The sequence below is a fragment of the Delphinus delphis genome, chromosome X, assembly GCF_949987515.2.
Source record: "Delphinus delphis chromosome X, mDelDel1.2, whole genome shotgun sequence".
In the NCBI taxonomy this organism is placed as follows: domain Eukaryota; kingdom Metazoa; phylum Chordata; class Mammalia; order Artiodactyla; family Delphinidae; genus Delphinus; species Delphinus delphis.
The window spans coordinates 92,532,372-92,553,621 of NC_082704.1; the positions used below are offsets into that span (position 1 = coordinate 92,532,372).

Below are 21,250 nucleotides of genomic sequence, written 5' to 3' on the forward strand. Positions count from 1 at the left end.
GCGGCAGCGGCGGCGGAGGGGGAGCCCGCGAGCTGCCGGGCGGGGAGCCCAAGCCGCGCTGTCGCCGCGCAGGGAAGACTTGGCCAACACACTCACACACACACATTCACACACCCAGCCCGAGCGGGCGCTCGCGGCGAACCGTCAACATGGCGCTGGGGCTCCTGCCCGAGCGCGGGCGGCAGCAGCGGCGGCGCGAGAGCTGCTGAGCCCGGCCGAGCCCGGCCCAGCCGCCGGAGCCCGGAGGATCGCGCGGGGCTGTCGCCACCTGCCCGGAGGCTTTGAGCCCGCCCCGCCCTGCCCCGCCCCCACCCGGCCCAGAGCCCACCCCTCGGCGGGGCCGACCCCGAGGGCAGCCGGCTGGCAGCAGACGGCGAGGGAGGCGAGCGATCGCGGCGCCGCGAGCGGGTTGCGGGCAGCGGGGGACGGCAAACTTTGCTGTTCGCCGCGCTTCCCCGGCCCGGCCCCTTCTCCCATCGCCAACGTCGCCACTCCACTTTCCTCCAACCCCGCACACCTCTCCCCACCCACCCCACCTCCCGTCGCTCCTCCTCGCCGCCTCGACTCTGCTCCGGGGAAAACTTCAAAGCGCCGGATCGCAGGCTCCCTGCTTACTCCCCGGCCGGGGATTTCAGGTCAGTGCCCGGAACACCGTTCCCCGGGGAGGCCGCGCGGGCTGGCGAGCGTGCGTGCGGCGGACTGCAGTCGGCCCCCTCCCTCGGGGCCCAGAGTAGCGGCGGGTGGCTCCTCTGACTCTCTCGCGTACCCCTCGAAGCTTGTGCCTCGCGCTTCACTTTGGCTGCCTTGGCTGCCTTGCTCGCTTTCGTTTTTATTTCCTAGCTGTAAGTTATTAAAAATGCAGCCAACCTAAGCGGCCGGCGTGGGCTTCGGGGGGGGCGCGGCGGGGGGGCCTGCCGCCCCCCTGGGGGCTGGGAGGAGAGCAGGGAGTTCGCGGAGTGGAAGTTTGCAGGCAGTATGTGCCTGTGTGCGCGGGAGCGCGGTCGTCGCTGAGCGCCGCGAGTCGGGCGGGGGGGGCGGGGGGGTGAGCTGCGCTGGAAGCTGGGAAGCTCGGCTCGGCGTTAGCTCGCTAGCAGGAAGGGGAGGGCGGCGGGTTCCCGTCTGCTTTCTTTTTCGACTCGGGAAAGAACTGTAAAAACCCCCAGCCGCTGCTGCCTCGTCTCGCCTCTCCGGGGGCAGCTCGTTCTTGCTCGTGGAACGACGGCGTGTGCGTGCGCGAGGGTGTGTGTGGCGGGCGCCCCGGGCCGAGCCGAGCTCGACCTGCCGCCGCTGCCGCGCGACTCGGGAGGGGAGTCCCGGTTTTTTGTTTTTTTGTTTTTTTTTTTGGCTTGCTCTAAAGCGTGAATCACGTGGATTAAAAAAAAAATACTAGGAAATCGAGCAGAGCGAGGGGTTCCGACTCGGCCCGCCCGCCAGCCAGCCAGTCAGGTCAGACGCTTTGTTTTGTAAATGTTCTTTTAAAATTTTAATCTGCCACCCTGGTCCACCCCCACCCTCCCTGCGACGTCGTGGGGTTGGTTTTAAGTTGTGAGACCCCAGGAGTGGGGGTAGATCGTGCGGGGGCGGCGGCGGGCGGGGGGGCGAGCCCTGGGTCCTCCTCTGGGCAGAGAGGAGTCTGGTGGAAAGCCCTGTAGGGCGTGTGCAAGTCTGCGGCCGGAGGAAGTTGGTCCCACTCGGAGGGCGTGCGGCGCAGAGGCTGAGGGCGAAGAGGAACTTGCGCACCCGGGCGCGATCCTCGGCCGAGGCGGGGAGGGCGAGGCGCCGCCGCGCCGCGGGGCCCGCGCTCGGAGCAGGCGGGCGGCTGCGCTGCAGAGCCTCCGCCAACTAGGGGGCTCGGGGCGGCGGCGACGTGCTCCTGCTGTTTACCAAGCAAGCCCCGGGGCGCCGTGTGCGGAGTAGGGCGGCTCGAGGCAAGCGTGGTCCCGGCGGGCTTCCCGCCGCCTGCACTTTCGAGTGGGCACGTCCCCGGGTCCCTGAGACGGCTGAGCCTGGCCGCGTGTAGGCCGAGGCCGGGGCGAGGCTTAATTTGCAGTTAATGAATCTTTTCCAGAAAGTCCGCGATCTCCAGCTAGAGGCTGTGAGTGCCCGCGCGCGAGGGCGCGCGCCGCCGGCGTCTAAAGGGTTGGGGGGATGGAAGAGCGAAGGAGGGGGGAGGGTTATGTGTATTTAAAAACAAACCTTAAAAAAAGAAACCAGCGCGCTTCAAATAGGTATTCGTACAGCCTCCTGTGTCTAGAGTAGACAGCTCAGGGTTTTAGCCGTTTTTTTTTTGTTTTTTTCTTTTTTGAGAGAAGGCCAGAGGAGGGGTAGTGGTATTTGATTCTAGGGGTAGTCTCTGGAGAAAAATCCTTAAAATGACTTGGGAATAAAAACGAGGAGGAAATGGCCCACCCCAGAAGGTGGTGGGTGGTGAACGCAGACAGACTTGGGTATTTCTAGCCATCTGACACTTCCTGTGGCACTGGAAACGGACACCGCGGGCCGAAATCAATCCTTACGAGGTGTTGGATTCGGTTTGGCCAACAGAATTGCTTGTGTGGAAGGCATTTTAATTGTCAGCCTCCGAGACTCCTGTACGTGGACACTTGGAAAATACGTTTGCTTCTCGACCCTTCCCACTCCACCCCCGACCTGTTATGTGGTCTGGGCTTTGCAGTGTTGGTTCCCGTGTTTATTTTGGGCATGATTTCACCGCGTGGAGCAAGGGGGGAGATGGCGTTGATTAATATGCCGTCCAGGTTTAATCCGAGGCTGGCCTTTAGTGTGCGGGTTTACGCCGCCACTCACCGGGATTGCCTGGGGTAGTGAGGGGGGGCGCGCGGGGTTCGGGCGCCAGGCTCTCCGCGGGCAGGTCGGGGTTGGGGCTCGGACGGCCCCAGCGCTGTCCTTTGAGGCGCTGTCACCAGTAGGTGACTGAGAGTTAATTAGGAAGTGTTCTCCGGATCAATGGGCCGCACAGCTCATTAGCGATTCTCTCCAGCCCTTTGCAGGGCCGGCCGGGCCTCTGCCTCCCACACAGGCCGGGGCCCCGCGGCCGGGCTGCGGAGAGCGCCGCTGGGAAGTGGGGAGGGACGGGCGGCGAGGGGCGACCGGGAGGCGAGTGTAACTTCGCCGGGCGGCGCGTTGCGTGCGGCGCCTCGAGGCCCGCGCAGCCCGCTCTTTCTTCCTGCTCTCGGTCGCCTCGACTGTGTCTTTAACTCGCTCCCGCTCGCGTCGCTGCCTGGCTGCTCCTCCCCGCCTCCCTCGCCTATCTCTTGTTCTCTAAGCACGACGCCTGTGCTCCCCGCCCAGTTTGGGATTAGACAAGATAAAAATAGGACTGCCCAGCGCGCAGAGCTGTGACTGTGCCCCGGCAGCCGGGCTGGCGGGAGCGCTGGGGGCCGGGGCCGGGGCGGACCCGCTGTGCGCTCGGGGCAGCCCGAGCCCGTAGGCTCCCACCCAGACCCTGCAGGCGCCGTCACGCTCCAGGGTTCTGTCCGCCGGGAACCGTGCGGGCAGGGGGACCTGGGTAGGGTCTCCGCGCTCTCGCGGGTGTTGTTGGTGTGCCTGTGATAGATCGGTCTAGACAGGCATGCAGGCTCCCTCCCGGCTGAAGGACGGGAAGGGGGGGGCGGGCCGCGGAGGCGGCGGCAGACTCCCGTGAGCGAGCGAGCCTTCGGGCCCAGCGACCAGGGTGGAGGGAAGGCTGCGAGGGTTTCTCTTAACCCTTTAAAGAAGATAGGGAGAGTGGGGGTGGGGAGTGTAGTAGAAATTCCTGGAGGCAAAGTAGCCCCCTGGGGAGAGGAGGCGGGAGTCTGGGCTTAGGGTTTTCCTTTCTCTTCTGTGTATGCAATCTCACATCCTGGTACGTTGGGCTCGATTCTTCGACGAACCAAACGCAGTTGCTAGGTGATCTAATTTGACCCGATACTTCTCAATGGGGGAGGTGTGAACACACACAGTGGGCACCCTCACTTAAGGAACTGAGTTGGGGAGATGCAGAGGTTAGACCTTAATGTTCCCAGCGGCCCAGTATGTGCAGGTCTGCTCAGAGCTTTAGTCAGTGGGGCCTCTGACCGAGAGTGCTGCCGACCAAAGACCCAAGCCTGAAATGCCTGGCCAGTGTGTACAGGTATGCATCGGAGAGAGCAAAGGGGTCCTTGAGCTGTCTATGTAAATAAAAACAGTTCTAACCATGAACTTGTGGAGAGTTCAAATAAGATATGTGCAGGGAGGCAGCCTCCAAACAAGAGTGGGATAGTGATGTGTACAAGATCGATCATTTGTATACACGTACATGGGGTCAGCATTGAATTGGTCTAAAAATTTAACACAACTCTGCAGGCATTGGTCTCGTTCTTTCCCTGAGGTAGAAATTGGTGGGTGGGTTACCCTGTAGAGAAATGAATCATTAGTCACACTCCTCTCTCCTTCCCCCTCCTCTTCCTTTTAGGGTTTGTAGTCTTAGGGGATCCTCTACTTACGTTAAACTGCAAACCCATATTGGTCTGGGAACGAGCCACATTATATAGGCAAAGCAAGACTGTAAGTCGTGGGGAGGTGTACGTGTTAGACAGGAATGCACAGATTAAGATGTGCGCCTGAATGACATGTGCTGAGACAAATCAAGACACTTGGGCTCTGGTGCCCACACGGAACAAGAGATACAGAAGAGATAAAGAACTGGCCGCGAGGAATGTAAACATGGGTATGCAAATACTGAGACCTAGAGCGAGATTCTAGGAGAAAATCCCAGACTTTGTTGAGCTGGAAACTGGAGCAGAATTTCTGTAAGTTCGTTCCAGAGACAAAAGCCCATTTAAAGGTGTGAAGAGGGTCACTTGGAAACACAAAAAGCATTCACATGCATACATCCATGCTTAGATACACAGGCTGAATGACAAAAACTCCTCAATGCCTGATGAAGATTTTCCTGCCCAGTGAGACAGAGCTGGGCACGGAAGTGTGGGCCACACAACCACATTCGCACACTCATTCACTGGGAAATAATGTGTCTTTGGCTAGAGGGAAACTGAGGGCAACGGTGCCTAGCTAAGGGTGGGTGGCCTTTGGTTACTAAGATTGCTTCTTGTTACAGTTTCTTCCCATCTAGAGTGGGGAAGAGACTTGAGCAGGTAGGAGGATTTCTGAAAGATTTCTGAGTTCTTGACCCTGAGAGGATGGATGGTGGAGGAAAAAGAGGAGTAGCTTTGCATTCTGGGTCGGGAGCAAGGGATGTTGCGCTCCTCTAAGTCCTGTTTGCTAAGGTGGCGCGGGGCCTAGTGAACTGATAGAGACTGAACCGAAAGAAGTGCGAAGCTCGGCCTCTGGGCGGAATCAAGGGGAGGTATGCTTTCTTTCCCTTTTTTTTTTCCCCCTTGAGGAGACCGTGCGGGGACGGCCAGCGTAGGGAGGATTAGCAGGCGCCTCTGTGACCCCAGACGCGCGCGTAAACTCGGTTTGGGTTTGGTTTGCCCGCGGCGTCGACTTGCCGCGGTCCCTCTTTGTCTGAGCCCAGCCGGGAATTCCAGCTTTTATTGGGAAGACCGCACTCGGGTGGAGTCCGCGCTGGGTCGGGCACGACAGCCGGGCCGCGGGGCTGGGCAGGAGGCTCGCCGGCCTCCGAGCCGCCCGAACCCCAGGACGGTCCTCGGGAGTGCCCGGCGGCCCCGGCAATGCCACCTCGGTGGTTTCCTCGAGGGCGGCGGGCCCGGCAGACCCAGCCCGGCGGGGCGGGGGGCCTCATGGGTCCACTTGGGCCGCCGTACCGCTCCCCTCCCCGCTGGCCCCACCCCTCCCCCGCCAGCCCGAGGCCGAAAGGAGCTCTGAAGGCCCTTTGTTAAGCTCCAGGGTCACACCCGTGCCCCGGGGGCCGCGCAAGGGCGGGAGGACCTTCTCCTGGCTGGAGGCCTCCAGCCCTCGGCTCACACGGTTCGGGCCTGGAGGGGCCTCGCCCAGTCAGGGGAGGGGAGGCCGAAGCCGGCCTGGCCCGACCGGGCTGCTTCGCCCGAGTGTACGGCCGGCAGGATTCCGTCTGTTTGCAAGGCTGGCTGCGCTGCCGGGGCCTAGATGGTGGCGCTGGCTTGAGAAGCAGCCGGGGCAGGAGTGGAAGGTCTTCTCAGGCCACCCCCGTGGCAGCCGAGCCGCCTGTGCCCCGAGCACTTGGCCGGGGACGTCTCCCAACCTCCAGCCCGGCCCGACGGCTTTCGCTGGTTGCCCCCCATGTGTTCTTCCGGAAGGGATAGCTGACTTTCTGTTGGATGGGAATTAACCAACGAGCTTTTCCCCCGCAACGTTTCTGTAGAAGGCCCCCTTTCCCAGCGCAGGCTCATTTCCGCCTGCCCCTAGTCGAGGGTGTTGGAAATGGCGGCGGGGGGGGGGGCGTCCCCGCACTTTGTTATTTCTTAGAACCATGTCTCCCCGGTCAGCCATCGCCTCTCGGCACCCATGGGCTCCGGCGCCCCGTGATTAGACTAGCGGGGAAGTCCGCTAGGAGAAGATCCTGACAGCATAAAATATAATTTGATCTAAAAGACAGTTTCCAGTATAATCTCATTATGCATCACAGACTCCCGGTGTTATTTTGTGGAAGGCGGACAATGATCAATTTACATTGACCCGGGGCTGGGCGAGCTTTTAGATGGTAATTGCCTATTGATTTGCATGCAAAAAGGAGACCTGCTAAAATTAAAGACCGGAAGCTAAATTAAACTAAATTTATTGTCTAGGTGCAAACCAGAGGAACTACTGGGGGGAAGAGGGTGAGTCAGGTCAGGGTGCCGGGGCAGAGCAGGTGAGAGGCCCAAGAGCTCCGGGAGGTCACAGATTTGGGAGCGGTCTTTGCCCTGGTGGTTTCAAAACGTGAGGAGGGGGCTTGTTTAGGGTACGGAGACCCAGCAGGGAAAAGTTATAAACAGGCACTATTGCATTGAGGGCACTGGGATCTTTTAATGCTAATAGTAAGTGCTGGGGGGAGGAGAGGTTTATAGGGTTATAGGGGTCTTCCTGTACCATTTCCGGCACCCCCCATTTCTATTGTTCTACCCGAGCGCTCATAACTGTGCCAAAGGCACCCAAATTCTTGCATCTGAAGAGTTAAATTTTTTTTTAAAAGACAGGCCTTAAACTCCCCCCGCCCCCCCGTCCCCCGCGTCAGGTCTTTCGGAGAAAGCAAGAGCAGGGGGCGGTTCTGCATGCCGCCGCGGGCAGGCCTGGACCTTTGCAGGCTGCGGGAGTTCCTCCCCGGACGCAGCAGCAGTCCCAGACTCGGCCGGACGCCGATCGCTTTGGGAAGCGGCTCGCTCCAGGTGGCCCAAGTGGCGGGGGCGGGGAGGGTCTGCCGGGGCCAGGGACTCACGGTGCCCGGGGGCGGGGGTCACCTCCCTGGAGGTTGGAAGGGCCTGCACGGAGGGGGTGGAGGAGGGAAGGCGGGGGCTGGAAATCCTGTCCCAATCGGCGGTGATCGCCAAGGCCGGAAAGTTTAAAAAAGAGAGAAAGCCACTGGCTGCGAGCCACTGGCCGGGGCGTGTTTGGCTGGCTCGAGGGGTGAGGACCCGGCTCCGCCACCGCCTCGGTCCCTCCCGCTGCGGAGGCCCTGGCCTGCCCCAGGCGCTCCTGGAGCCATTTCACACACCCGGAGCCTCGGCCGCTGGAGGAGCCACCCGCCCGGGGCCGGGAAGCCGCAGGGGCGGCCGAGTGTCCGGCGCTCCTGCCCGTTCCCCTTCCCACCGAGCTGAGCTGGAGACGGCCCTCGGTCGTGGAGCCTGTGGCGTCTGTGGCATCGGGTGTGGATAGTTCCCGAAGCTTCTGAAAGCCCGGGGCAGACCAGGAAATTGAGCATGGGGTGGGGAGGAGATGTTGAGCGCCGACCCTGCGCTGCTGGGATGAGAAGTTGGGGAGAGGAGAGATCACCCCAACCTCCGGCTTGTCTTGGGACTTGGCTTTTTGTGGGGACCCCCAGGAGTCCAGGAGGGTCTAGCATCTTGCAAGCCGCTTCCCCCTCAGTTGCCTCCCCAGTCCACTTTGGTCCCTGGGTTGTTCATTAAAGTCCTAGGAAAGGTAGATGTAGGCACTCTTTCCAAAGGGCTTTTGCTCTGTCTAGATAATTTGATTTATTGCTTTATGTGGCAAAACTAGTGTGGCAAGCCTTGTTCTAGTTCCAGGTGTCAGCACTTTTTACAGAGACCTAAGAGTAGCACCCACCTCCCACTGCTTGTTCTGGGCTCCTGGAGGAGGGGAAAGCGGAGCCTTTTGGGGATCCCTGGCCTCACACCAGGGTGTTCCAGTCTAGGGAGATTGGGTAGGACGTTGGCAGAAATTTCGAAAGACTTCACATGGACCAAGAGATTTCTGGGTGTAGGAGAAACTAGGGTCCAGGCTCCTTGTGGACCGAATTTCATAGGTGTTCAGTGCTATCCTTTTGCTGTGTATTGGAGTCCAAGGGCTAAGGGAGCCTCCCAAACTTCTTGGGGATTCCGGATGGCACAGTTTGACCAATCATTGGCTCCTCTCCGCAACTCCAGGACTGAGTTTGACCGTGGCCCATTTTTACTAGCTGTGTGACCTTGGGGGCAGGTTATTTATGGCCTCTGAGCCTCAGTAAGTTTCTTCATTTGTAAGACTGGGAATAATTATCCACCTTTAGGATCAAAGAATACTCGGCACATAGTAGGCCCCGAGGATTAGTAATTGCTTTGAATGACTGGTCAGATTCCTATAGTTGCTTCTCTGTTCCCTGCTGCCCCTGAGATGCCCGCCCCCGCCCCCGCCCCCGCCCCCCCAACAAGACCTGCGTAGGCCAGTGTCTGGGGACCAACCTGCAGGTTAAGCTCCCCTCCAAGGGTATTCCTGAGGCTGTTCCTCCAGGTCTGCCTCTGTGGGCTCCTCTTTCCCTTTGTTACAGTTATTTGCATTCTGGGCTTTAAAGGATTCCATATGAAAAGGCTGGGATTTTTTTTTCCTCCCCCTAAGTGGGATCATTTATATGGTTAGGAATTGATTCCAGAACCGGTATCTAGGTGCTCTTTGGCCAGTCCTCCCGTCATTCTTTCGGGGGGAGGGAACAGCAGCGGCTGGAGGGGTGAGACCTGGTGGGATGAGGTGAAAGGGTCTGGCCCGCTGCAGAGGCCAGAGGTGCTGTGGTTTGTTTGATAGGGATTAAGTCCGGATGTTATGAGGTCTCAGTGTGGTTTTCAATAAAGTCTGTCAGGGATTGCTTCTTTTATATCGATATGTATTTTAAAAAATTACTAGCATGAGAAGAAAACCAGACCTGTGTGGATCCAGGCCGGTAGTAAGCTACTGTGATCAGGTTTCCTACTAGACTCCCAGAGGGGAAGTCAGCGTTTGATTGAAGCTACACTTGGTTCTTGACTCTCTGGGGATGCCTGCTCTGAAACAGGAGCCCTCCCTTTCTCTCCCCCCCCCACCCCCCTTTTCCCTTCTTCCCCTAAAAGCCTTTGTGCTGAAAGAGCTTCAGTAGGCATGAGTCCCTGGTACCTCTCTAAAGAATGCCTTCCAGCCTTTGCTGACATTGTTTTGTGAACAGTGGGTTTTACCAGGCCAGCAGTTTTCCCCCCATCTTAGCTCACTATTTTAGAGGTTCGAGTGTGCCCAGGATGCGCCCAACTGCAGTGCTTTCCAGTGTGTGTAGCCAGGGCCTTGCCTGTAATCTGAAGACACCTTAACCTTTGCCCTAGGTGCCCCCCCGGGGGTTGGTGGTGAAGGTGGGGAGAGCAAGGACAGGGGATTGTTGTTGAGTGTCTGTTTGTTTTCTCCAGCCACAGAGGCAGAGGGGTGGAGTGGGGCGAGGCCGAGAGTACGTTCCAGCCTTGGGTCTGATTTAAAACTTGGTTTAATTGGAGAAACTCTTAGGCATTTAACAGTTCTGTACAAATGCAAACTTGAAATAGCTCTAGGCCTACGTCATTTAGGAAAGAATAAATGAAGTACAGAAATGTCCAAACTATGTAAATCCTAGAGTTGTCTGCCCTCCCATAAACACATGACAAGTGCCAAGGCATTTCCAGTCAAAACACCCATGGAACCAGCAGCCTCCATCCTTTGTATTTATTATTTTATTAACAGCATTTTACACAGCATTTAACAAGCACAGCCTGCCTGCTTTCCACCTCGGCTCTCAGCAGACTGAGGGGTGAAAAACAGATGGGGGTGGCGAGGAGTGGTCTCTAGAAGAGACTTCTAAGCTGGAGAAATCTCTTCAGATGGGCATGGAAAAGGAACATTTGGGGTTCCTTTCTCCTGGCCCCAAAGAGAAGACAAAAGTAATGCTTTGGAGGAAGAAATCCCCTCTCCCTTCTCCGGAGGGAAGTTGTGCAGATGTGGTCTGTCTAGTCTCCACTTCGATTCCAGAAGGTGTGAAGCAGGGTCTACTTTTCCAATACTCTGCCCATCAGTTATTGGTGCTTTTCAAAGAATAAGTATTTGTCTGCTATCATTATTCTATATCCTGGTGGAAAGTTTATAACGAAAACTAATGCATTTCTTAAGTCATAAAATGAGCCTTGTATGATTATTTAATTAAAATCTATTTAAGGACCGATTAGGCGTGTAATTTGTGCTAATAATGACGATTATGGAAATGTTCGACAACCAAAAATCATAAAGGAGACATTTTGATCAGTGGGGCGACCAGGAAGGATTCAGGGAGTTGGACGGTTTTCCGAAGCACGTGAGGCTTTGGGCTGCAGAAAGTGCCGAGCTGCCTAGCCTCTGGGACACGGTAGAGAGGGCTGCAGGACCCCAGGCCTGGCCGGGGCAGGCCGACCCACGCTTTGCTGAGCAGAGAAACTGACCCTGGGAGGCTGAACAAGCGTTATTCCCAGCTGAGGAAATGGGGGAGGGGGCCTGGGAGGAGGAAACTCTGGGAGAGAGCTGATGAACCCCACAGAACTCTGCGCGAAATGGCTGTGTTCTCTTGCCTTGACAATCGGCAGCGACACACGCATTGCTGCCTCGGCTAGCCTTGGCTGGAGCCTGGAGGGGTGGGGGGAGGGGGGTCTCTTGTTCCGGAGAAACCTGCCAGCTGCTGGGCTTGGTGCGAAGGCAGACACAATGCTGCTGTTGTTGGTTTGATCTCTAACTGTGGATTGTTAGTCTGGCTTTAACTATGTGGTAAGGGGGGAATGTGAAGGCTGTTTACAGCGAGTGCAAATAATGTGACAGCTGTTGGTGCACGAGCAGCGCTGTGCCTCCTCGGCGCTCACACAAAGCGCGCACTATGCAGGCCCGCGGAGAGCTGCAGAGGTGGCCGCCCCTTGCTGGCCCGGGAGCCCTCGGATGCGCTGCGAGACAGCCCGCGGCGGCGGCGGCGGCGGCGGCACCCGCCCCCCCCTCCGCACCCCGCGACACGCATCTTTCTGGCTCCTGGGATCGTGGTGGACGTGCGCGCTGGTTGGTGTGTTGTGGTTTAGGGAACTTGTTAGGCAGAGGTGGCAGGAGAAGGCCTGCGGGGTCACGAGTGTCAACTGTCTGGAGGGGTTTGGCCGGGATCTGTTGACCTGGGGCCTCCGCGGCTTGTGACCGGGTTGTTAAGATTTGGGAAAATAACTTTCCGCCCTAAAGCAAGCCTGTTGGAAAGAATGTATTATTAACTGAAGGCTTTCTGGAAATTGCAGAGGCTCTGAAGGCCGTTGTTCTTCCTCTGAAATGGCCCTGTTATTCAGACAAGTTCAAGAGACAGGCGGCGGCTGTGTTCTATGCCCTCGGCCCTGTTTCCTGGATTGGAAACACAAGTGTGTAGGTTCAGGACCCGAAGGGGGGTGAATGGGGGTGGGGAGGTGTGCAAGTCGGCTTTTGATTACCCACCTCCCTCTGCCTTCCCGGTTTTAAGAGTGCACTTGCCTTTCAGCTGCAGGACCAACGGTGCTGTCTTGAGGTCTGCCCACAGCGCCACCCACTCTGTGACTTAATCAACTAGATGCCCACAGCCCGGCCTTCTCTGAGTTCCTGGTCCTCTGCCAGGCACTGTGGGGAGGCGCCAGGGTGGGAGGGAGAACAGTTGGTGGGTGGCAGCAATACCCCGCTGGGCCGGTCCAAGCTGGCGGGCTCTGGATGGTCCGGAAGATGGGCCTGCCCCTGGGCTGTCCTGGGGCAAGCTGGCTGTAAAAACCACTCCCCCCAATCTCAAGGTTGTAGGCTTCGCAGCCCTGGCCCCTGGGCTTCGGAGGATCACTTAGAGCTGACTTAATTCTATATTCTGCCCTTCTGTGTGACTTTGGCCCCTGAGTGTACAGCTTGCAGGATATCTGCAAATTATGGGTCCACCTCCCCCCCCACCCCTGCCCCCAGATCTACTCTCTGAGTTATAATGTGGACTTCTACATCTAGTTGGGTTCCCTAGTGGGGAGCTGGGAGATGCTTCTGGAATGATACATGAACTTCGGTGCCAGTTCTATAAATTGGTCTCTTTTTATGACGTGTGCCATTTTCTGTAGGAATGTTGCTTGCAAAACGAGTTTCGCCTTGGAGGAAAGGCGGAAAGATAAACAAGCCTGCAACGCCAAAACACTGGCAGTCTTTCCCTCCTTCCAGCTCTCTTAAAGCAGCCGGGCTGTATTTCCAGGATTAGACTCGTGCTTGTGAAGAGGGACTCTGGTTGGCTTTTTTTTCCCCCCAAGCAAATGCAAATTAGAGAAAAATAATTTTCTTTCAACGATATGCAATGTATTAGTCACTTGTTATCGTGCTCCGAGGCAGGCCTCATTTGCGCGTCTGCCAGCTCGCTCACATCTGCTCGGCGCTGTTTGGGGCATTTTAACCTTGGCGGTGTCGTGTCTGGTCCCACGGATCAAGGAGGAGCAATTAAGCTCTGAACGGCTAGAAAAATTCACGGGCCCCCACGTCTACCGCAGTTTTCCCACAGCTTTGTTTGGGGTGTTCCGGGTTCCAAGATGAACAGACGTGGGGTTCCTATTGTTCCTTGTAAAGAAAGTGGGAGCCCCTGTCCTCCCCTGACCCTCATCCCCAGCCTTCCAAGGACTCCCAGTCTGCACACAATCAGCAGGGAAGCCGGGTGCAGATCACAGGACCCTGTGTTTTACGCATCTTTTATTCGTAAAAAGTTCCTTTGTGCGTCCTGTGTGTACTAATGATAGCTGTCGTTAATAGCTTTATGGTATAGCTTGTTCCTTGTGGGGGGAGGAGTTTGCAGTGAGTTCACTTTATTTCTCCAAAGCCCTGATGGAGGCTGCAGTGCAGTGACACCCCCTCTAGAGTTGTGGTCTATGGATCGTTCATTCTGGGTTTGCCTCCAGGCTGTGTAGACTCCAAGCGGGAACCCAGCCTGTAGGGACCAGACCCGAGGGGGTGTGTTGGCGGGGAGGAGAGGAGTAAGGTTGATTCATTGCATTCAACCTAGGTTTCCTGTCCTGGGCTGCTGCCTCCTGTCGAGGGACACCAGCTTCCAAATGGGGTCCCCTCTTGCATACACACGTGGTTGTGTGTGGCACAACCGTGAAAGAAAGTGAAAGGAACAAAAAGCCGAGGCCTGGCGTCGGGGGTGGGGGGTGGGGAAGGGGAAGTGTCTGAGGTTGGTCCGAGAGCTGACGGGGAGGTGGGATGGGGGACGACACGGCTCTGTTTTTGGGAAAGGGGGTGTGTGGCGGGCAGCCCCGGTTTGGCAGCGGCTCTCCCGGTCGATCCTTGCTGGTGCCCCCCTCCCCAAGCCCCCGAGCCCCCTTTTACAGTTGGCTACACCTGGCTTGCATCTTTCAATCGGGGAAGGTGGGGGAGGCGTCCACGGAGAGAACACTCCAGACTGGCCGAAGGGAGCGCAGGACGATGGCCCGGAGCGGTCTCCAGTCAGTGCCCACTCCCCTGGGGCGCGCCGCCGCACATCCTGGGTTCTCCGTGCGCCCACCCAAAGTTGCTTTTTGTCAGAGATTCAGCGGCAGGCGCCTGGGAAGGGGGAGCCCAGAGGAGCGCAAGGGCGGGGTGAGCTGGGGTCGGGAGCTGGCCGAGAGAGCCGGGGGTCCTGGAAGGTCGGGCGGGGGGTGCGTGGGGGGGGCGGCCCCGCGCTCGGACCTGGCGGAGGAGGGGCGAGGAGCCTGCGGCAGCGCGGGTGTGTGTGGTGGGAGAGAAAATCCCTTTGTTGCCGACCGATCGCGCTCGGGGCTGAGGCGGGGGAGGGGGCGCCCCTCCCCCACTCGCAGCCGCCGCCGCCGCCGCTGCGGGCCAAGTTCACTCCCGACTGACCCGAGTGGCTCGCTGCTCTATTCTGGCGCCCTGGGAGGAGGCAGGGAAGGTTCTGGTTGCTCGAAAGGTCAGGGCCGGCCGCGTGAGTTTCCCGGCCCCCACCCCGTCACACCCCCACTCCTGCTCCGCAGCTCTGTTACTAATGCAAAACTTGGGTCGTGAGTGGGGACGCCTCTGGAGGCGGCGACAGCCATGACTTGGAGTGTGCCAAGAGACAGCGCCTGGGCAGGCTGGATCACTCCTCCCACCCCCCACTCCCCCCCAGCACTCATGCCCGGCTGCAGGACCCAGTCGGCGACCTCCTTCAGCCACACCCCAGGAAGCCTGCGACCCTCCCTCCGACCTGGGGGCATCCTTGGGGTTCCCCTCTCTCCACTGCTACACATACTGGGGAAAACATCCCAGGAGGACTTGCCCCAACGCTGCACACCCTGGACCGCTTTTTCTCATCTCCCACCTCCTCGCGGCCCCCAGTCCTAAAATAGGAACTTCTTCATCCCTCCCTTCCTTGACGCCAATAGAGAAGCGCCTGTGTGTGACTCAGTCTGCGCTTGGAGCAGTCCCAGGAAGGGCTCCCGCGCCATGAGCTTTGGGCTTCCATGAAAGCCACACACTCTGCAGAAGGTCACCCCTCCCGGGCCCCCTCTGTGTCCCTGCCTCAGCCTTCCCTCTGCCGCAAAGAAACTATGTAGCCGTTCTGGGGTTGGTTTGTTACATAGTATGTTTAGTAGAGTTAGATGCTGTTTAATGGGTTAGATGTGGCCTGCACCAGCTATTGCCAGGCAGAACTCAAGTCCATAGTGCAGTTTAATCCTCTGGAAAACACGGTGCCAAATATTTACAGATGAGGGGGCCAAAGTTGAAGAGGTCCGGCCACCTGCCCAGAGACACGCCGTGGATGAGAGTGGGAGCTGGGAGGCTGTGGTGACTGCGCGCGCGCACGCACGCGCGCCCTCCACAGAGAACCAGCCACGCCCATGCAGTGAGGGACACCCCTTCCCCGAGGAGGTCCCCAGCCTACGGAGGACCGTGGCACATGGCATGCTGGCTGGGAGCCCTGCCGTCTGCCCGGCCTTCTGAGCCGGAAGCTCCCCAAAACCTGTCCAGGTCTTCTTGGTCACTAACTGGAAAAGTGCCTGATGCGGCAAGGGGTGCCTAGAGGGCGAGGCCCTAGGAAGGGGCACCGTTAGTATTGGAGTGGAGTTGGGATGGTTTGGTGACGCTGCTTCCCATTCCGTCGCTGTCACTTGACAAGCGTGCTGTGCAGACTTGAACCAATCCATCAGCGCCTCAAGGGCGGAGGCAGTGGAAAGTGGCCCGATGCCAGGAGGAGCTGGGGTGGAGAGAAAGGAGAGGTGCCAGGAGTGGCCTGGTGCTGCCTCCCTGCACTCACGCCAGCCTCTCACGGCCACTGCTCCTTCCTTTGCGACCTGTTTGTTGCCTGCCAAGGGAAGTCGCCTTTAAAGAAAAAAACAAAACAAACGTTCCCTCCTTTTCCTCGTTCCATAATGGTGTCTTCGTGGCAGGGATCGGCAGAACGGTGGTGGGTGCAGCTGGGGACCCGTGTGCCCCCTCGTGTCTTTTCACAGAGGGCCAAGGTGCCCTCACTCAGGGATGCCGAGGTTGGGGTGACAGCTCCTAATCTTGGTCCCTCTGACCTCTTTCCGCCAATCAGGCTCTTCTCCCCAGTGTCCAGGCCAAGCTCCGATGCTAATCATAACTCTTGGCTCCTGGACCAGATGACGGCCCAAGTCTGTCGAGGGAGACTCAAGCTCTCCTGTGCTTGCCCTTAGGGCCAGACCGAAAGCCGGAGACCACGCTGCGAGTCTGCGTTTTGCAAGCCGGGTCTCTCCCAGAACCGGGTGTTCAGCGGGCAGCCACCACAATTCCTGGTCTGTTCTTCAGAAACCAGACGCTCCTCCGTCTCCCCGGCTGACCCCTTCTCTTGGCCACCTTCCCTCTTCATCCCTATCCCACATCCTTGCCCCCTTCTCTCCACTGCTGGGAAAAAGGGTTAAAACCCAGAGCCAAGGTGTAGCTTAGCAGCTCCCACTGGAAACAGGTTGGTGCTTGTAAAGTGCTTTTCATGACTGACTTCACACATCTTGGCACTTCCAGAAGCATCACCCACCTGTGGAAGAAAAGGGGGGGGGTCGTTGAGAAATAAGGGCAGATGAGCCTCTTATATACAGCAGCAAAGCGCCCGCTCTGTCATCTGAATCACGTCATTTGCCCCCCTGCACCATGACCCACGGCCAAGGGTCAGGGAAGTCCCTTTTGAAGAACTTTTCCTTGGAGGTTAAAAAAAAAGAAGAAGAAAGTAAGAAAGACCCCCCAACTGTTTCAATAGCCGCTTCTAGAAGAGGAGCGGGGTGAGCATGGCTGTGTCTCTGACCCCGTCTCTGTGTCCCTTGTGCCCAAGATCCCCTTAGTTAGTTCTGCATCCCAGCGAGATGGGGGGTGGGCCCGTTCGTCAGTGATGGTGGGGTGTAAGCAGTATGGCCTTTGCCCAGGATGAGGGTGTTCCTGCCCAGGATTCGGGCCGTCACTCTGGAGAAGGGCCTCACGCCAGGCAGGGCCCCGGCTCCTTGGCCCTTTCCACCCAGGTCCATCTTTGGCCCGGAACCTGAAGAGTTAAAAGTCTTTAGCTCGTTGCAATGAAATTATGGCTGGCAGTGGCGCCGCTGTTTGTTCAACAGACCTCCACTTTTAAACAGTTCACAAAAAGTTCATGGGGCAGCTAAAGATTATAAGTGAGTGTGTGTGTGTGTGTGTGTGTGTGTGTGTGTGTGTGTGTGTGTGTGTGTGTAGGTGTAGCCAGCAGGATCCAATACTGAGCCTTACCCCTCCTCCTCTTGTTTCTTCACGGCCAGCCCCCCGCCCCGCCCCCACTCCCATGACACCGGCCCACGCTCGGGGCCTCAACCCTCCATCTGACCCTGTGCACGTAAGAACACTTCATCCTGACACTGGGTGTTATTTATCTGTGCGGCGTTAATATTGAAAACCCCACCAGACAAGACCTGGAAGGGCGGGGAGAGACTCTGAAAGCACCCCGTGGTCCCAGGTGTCTCTAAACTGCATTCCCCTCTCATGCTAAGTCCAGGCCGCCCTTTCTAAAGAAAAGCCCTTTCAAGGGAAGGGGGCTCCTGGCCCTTTTTGAGGGGAGGGGAGAGGACTCAAAAGGATGATTGTGGCAGCGGCCTTTCTGTTTCCTCAGTCAGGTGCTCAGAGGTCCTTGTCCCAAGGTGACAACTAAAGGAGACATGTAAGAGGCAGCTTGTGTAAGTTTTGAAGCCTGGGGCACCAGAAGATTGGGGCTTCGAGGGCACACACGCTTCTTCCCTCATCCTTTTCTTAAGGGTTTGATGGAGTGACCCTTTGGCTTCTGGTATAATGTCCAAATTTCATCGTGACACCCAGCCAGGGGGTGGCACGGTGTGGTCCTCCCGCTGCAGCCACGGCCAGGACACTTGCACCGAGGAATGTTGCTCCTCCACCTTTTAGATGAGGCTTCCCTGGACATCTTCCTTTTGGTCTTCCTTTCGTTAGAAGGGGCGGCAGGGGTTAGCGAGGGGACACTTTGTTGAATGTGCCTTCTGGTCGGCCCTGCACTAGTGGTGGCCTGCCCCCAACTTGATGTGTATGTTCGAAACACGGAAGAACAGCCCGTGAGCCCCCCACAGAACCTTCCTTGATGCCCAAGTCCATCTGAGTCCACCTTTTCGGGGCACCGTGGCCAGCCACTGGAAGTGCCCCAGTCTGTCTAAAGTAAGGGATGCTTCCTAAAGAAACAGCTTCTCTAGAATCCCACCAGGCCGGACACAACTGGGAGATCTCTGCCTCTCCTCAAGCTTCATTGTTGAGTTCTAACTACGGGCCGTGTGACTCTTGAGACGGTGTTCTCTTCTGTATAGGGGCCGCCGACGGGGGATGCTGGTGGACAAAAGCCTGTGTTAGGACAAAGAAATGCAGAGGGATAGCCTGGCTGGCTTTGGGATTCAGGTCTCCCAGGTGCTCCCTGACCCCACCCCTAGTCACTCTCGGAGAAAGAGTCCCCAGTCCTCGGTGGCTCCCACCCAACAGACCTGGCAGTCAGCTCCGTGCGCTAAAGTGTAAAAGCAAGCATTTGCATATTTTTTCCTGCTAACAAAGGAAATGTGTCGACTTAGGGAACATTTGGGCTTTCGGAAACTGTGTGGGTGGGTGTGTGAGGGAGGAGAAAGAAAAGTTCCCCCCATGAGCTGCACACCAGTGATTTCACACTCAGGTTTGGGCCCTGTGTAAAGAGGCCGTGGCTGGGGGGGCCCTCCCCTCCCCTCCCCCGCCACCCCGCCCCGGACAAGGGAGTCTGCGAGCAGGGGAATTGCCTAGGGCCATCGGTCCCAGGCATTAAAGGCTCCCCTACTTATTAACCCAGCATTTAACAGCAGGATATGGGGCTGAAGCGCAGTCAAAAGAAACGGCTCAACCTCCAAAGAGCAATTAAAATCCTGCACGAGGATAAATCACGCGCCGTGATAATCCTGTTAATAAAATGCAGCTTGTCCTGACCCTTCACTCATGCAGCAAACTAGAATGTGATGTGGGTGGGGCTGGTGGGCCGGGAAGTTAAGGAGGGGGCGGGGCTCTCCCCTCCGCCTCGGCAGCCTCCCCCCTCCTCCCGGTAGACGGTTAACGGGTGGCTTCTGCTTGCTCCCCGCGGGCCGGAAACTTGCAGCCCCAGCCCCAGCCCGGCAGCCTGGGCTGCTACGATTTCTGCACTCGCTACTGATTGCTGGTCCCCAGCGAGCAGGCGTCGTCGAATTACTCCGCCGCCTCCCTCTGCAGCTCCCAGGCCAAACCACCCAGGTTTGGGGCTTAATCTAATCTAGGGCCCGGGTGGGGTGGCTCGCCAGCCCACTGACTCTTTTTAACCCTCCATCTGTAAGTCACACGCACCGCAGCCGTAGAAGTGAGTCGTCGTTTGGGCCGCCACACCGGACCGTTGTGCCTTTTATCCCACACCCCACCCCCGTCCCCAATCCTTTCAGCCGCAAGAAGAATCAATGTGGGGCTCCCCGGAATCAGGCACCGTCTGCTTTCAATCCAAGTGTGTTCTCCGAAAGGCTGGGAAAGGGGGAGGGAGAAGGGCAGGTTAAGGGTGATATGTGCTGTACCTTGAATGGTGTGTGGCCTGTGGTTCTTGAACCCTCTCTGCATCCCCAGCGCCTCCTGCCAGGGAAGTTCCAGCTCCCTCCTTGAACCTCTGGCTCAGGCGTGTTCCTTTGCTCCTGGCCGTCTGTAGAACATGGAGCAGGGTCTGCCTTCCCAAGTGCGTTCTGTATGGAGTGCCTAGAAGGAGGGTTTCTCTTGTTCCCTCTTTGGCTCCTTTTTTATTCAACCTTCTGGGATTCTTTTTGTTTTAAACAGACTAGACGCTTGAAGAAAAGCTGCCATCCAAGAAGACGACATGCTTTCAGCAACCCCCCTGTATGGGAACGTTCACAGCTGGATGAACAGCGAGAGGGTCCGCATGTGTGGGATCAGCGACGACAGGTAAATGCGCGTGTCCGGCTGAGGCCTGGGGAGAGCGTGGGTCCTTCCCCAGGGCTCCTGAGCAGAGCCCCCCCTTCACGTCCTCACAGCCAGAGTGGGCCCAAAGGGGGTAGGGGGTCGGGGGGAGATCTCCTGCCTAACAGGCAACCTGGCTCAGCGAAGCATTGCCGCCCTTTAAGAGATTAGCCCCTAAAGCGGCCTTTCAGTGCACTTTCGTCCTTAATTTATTATTTCATATTTATGAAGGAGAATTAATCCCAGTCTATATGCTGCTTTAACTCTAAATGTCAGGAGTGTGGGCCCAGGTGGATCGGCATTCGATGTGCTTTTAAAACAAATAGTTTGCTCAGTAATAAATGGGGCGATAGCCACCCTTCACATCATTGAAGCCCAGGGTTTCTCTGCGTCCTCCGCCGCCTGTTCAGCGAGGCCATTGGCTCCTGGTTTCAGTCACCCGACAGCTCTGTTATGCTTCCTAATCAGTAATTTTGGAGTGCGGGGTAGAGGCAGCTAAGCAGTAGATAATTGAAGCTGCTCTTCCGGGTAATGATGAAACTTTTCTCTGCCGCTTGTCAGTGATTTTATCCTGGGGATTTGGAAGTCGGCACCAAGCACTTTCTTTACCGATGCTCTCTGATAACAAGTTCCAGGGCAGCCGCAGCAGCCTGGCACAGATGTGCGGCTTCCCCCGGAGCAGCTGACATTTGTAGAATATTAGTGTGTATCCCCCGTCATTTTGATAGAGGCAGTCAAATATGGCTTCATTATCACCATGGAAACCAGTTTCGTAGGATATGGTACCTAACTTTGTTTGGGGAAAAGTTTTTGAAAGCCTGTCCTCACGGGTAACACAGAAGTGATTGATGTAGCCAGCTTGCAGACTCCAGCCTTGAGGTCCCCACTTTGGCTTTGGACATTGTATTACTTCATGCCTGTCCTCAGGTAGAGCTTACAAGGGTCTGCTAGGACAGCAGAGCCTGGACTGCCCTGCCCGGCCTCTCTAGAGAAAAAAATTGTGAGGGTGACGTGGTTGTGCAGAATTTCTGCCTTACCCAACTCGAGGACGCATTTGTGATTTCACATCCCTGTTGCCCTGCCTTTCCGTTGTTTTTCCCAGTCCTGTTGGATCACCATTCGGGGACAACTTTCAATATGGGCCATTGGGGAGGTTTGTTTTTTTTTTGTTTTTGTTTTTTTTTTTAAGGGCAGTTGGAAAAACGGAGTTATTAGAAACTGGTCCATTCTGGGGCAATCTATGAAAGATGGATTAAGTGAGGAATGCTTTCATGCAGTTGGTGTGTCCTTCTAAATAGGAAAATTCCTGTAAACGATGGTGACGCTTCAAAGGCCAGACTGGAACTAAGGGAAGAAAATCCCTTGAATCACAACGTGGTAAGAGATTCATGGCTTCTGTTGATGTGCTGAGTATCAGTGATCTGTAAATCAATCGTGCATTCATTTGCATACCATTAAAGGGCCTTTTGGGGGCGGGGCGGGGTGT

The 21,250-nt window shown here is 57.1% G+C and overlaps 1 protein-coding gene across 4 annotated transcripts in view; it reads left to right on the forward strand.

Annotated features, from left to right (window-relative positions):
• Window positions 1–387: 387 nt before the first annotated feature.
• The window catches only part of BCOR (BCL6 corepressor), a 43,561-nt gene continuing 22,698 nt past the window's right edge, over window positions 388–21,250 (forward strand). For all 4 annotated transcript variants that reach the window (XM_060003098.1, XM_060003100.1, XM_060003099.1 and 1 more), the window contains exons 1-3: window positions 388–635; window positions 19,624–19,749; window positions 21,063–21,141. In XM_060003098.1, the coding sequence (XP_059859081.1) occupies window positions 19,664–19,749; window positions 21,063–21,141 (165 nt within the window). In that variant the 5' untranslated portion in view covers window positions 388–635; window positions 19,624–19,663. The remainder of the gene's footprint in view (window positions 636–19,623; window positions 19,750–21,062; window positions 21,142–21,250) is intronic.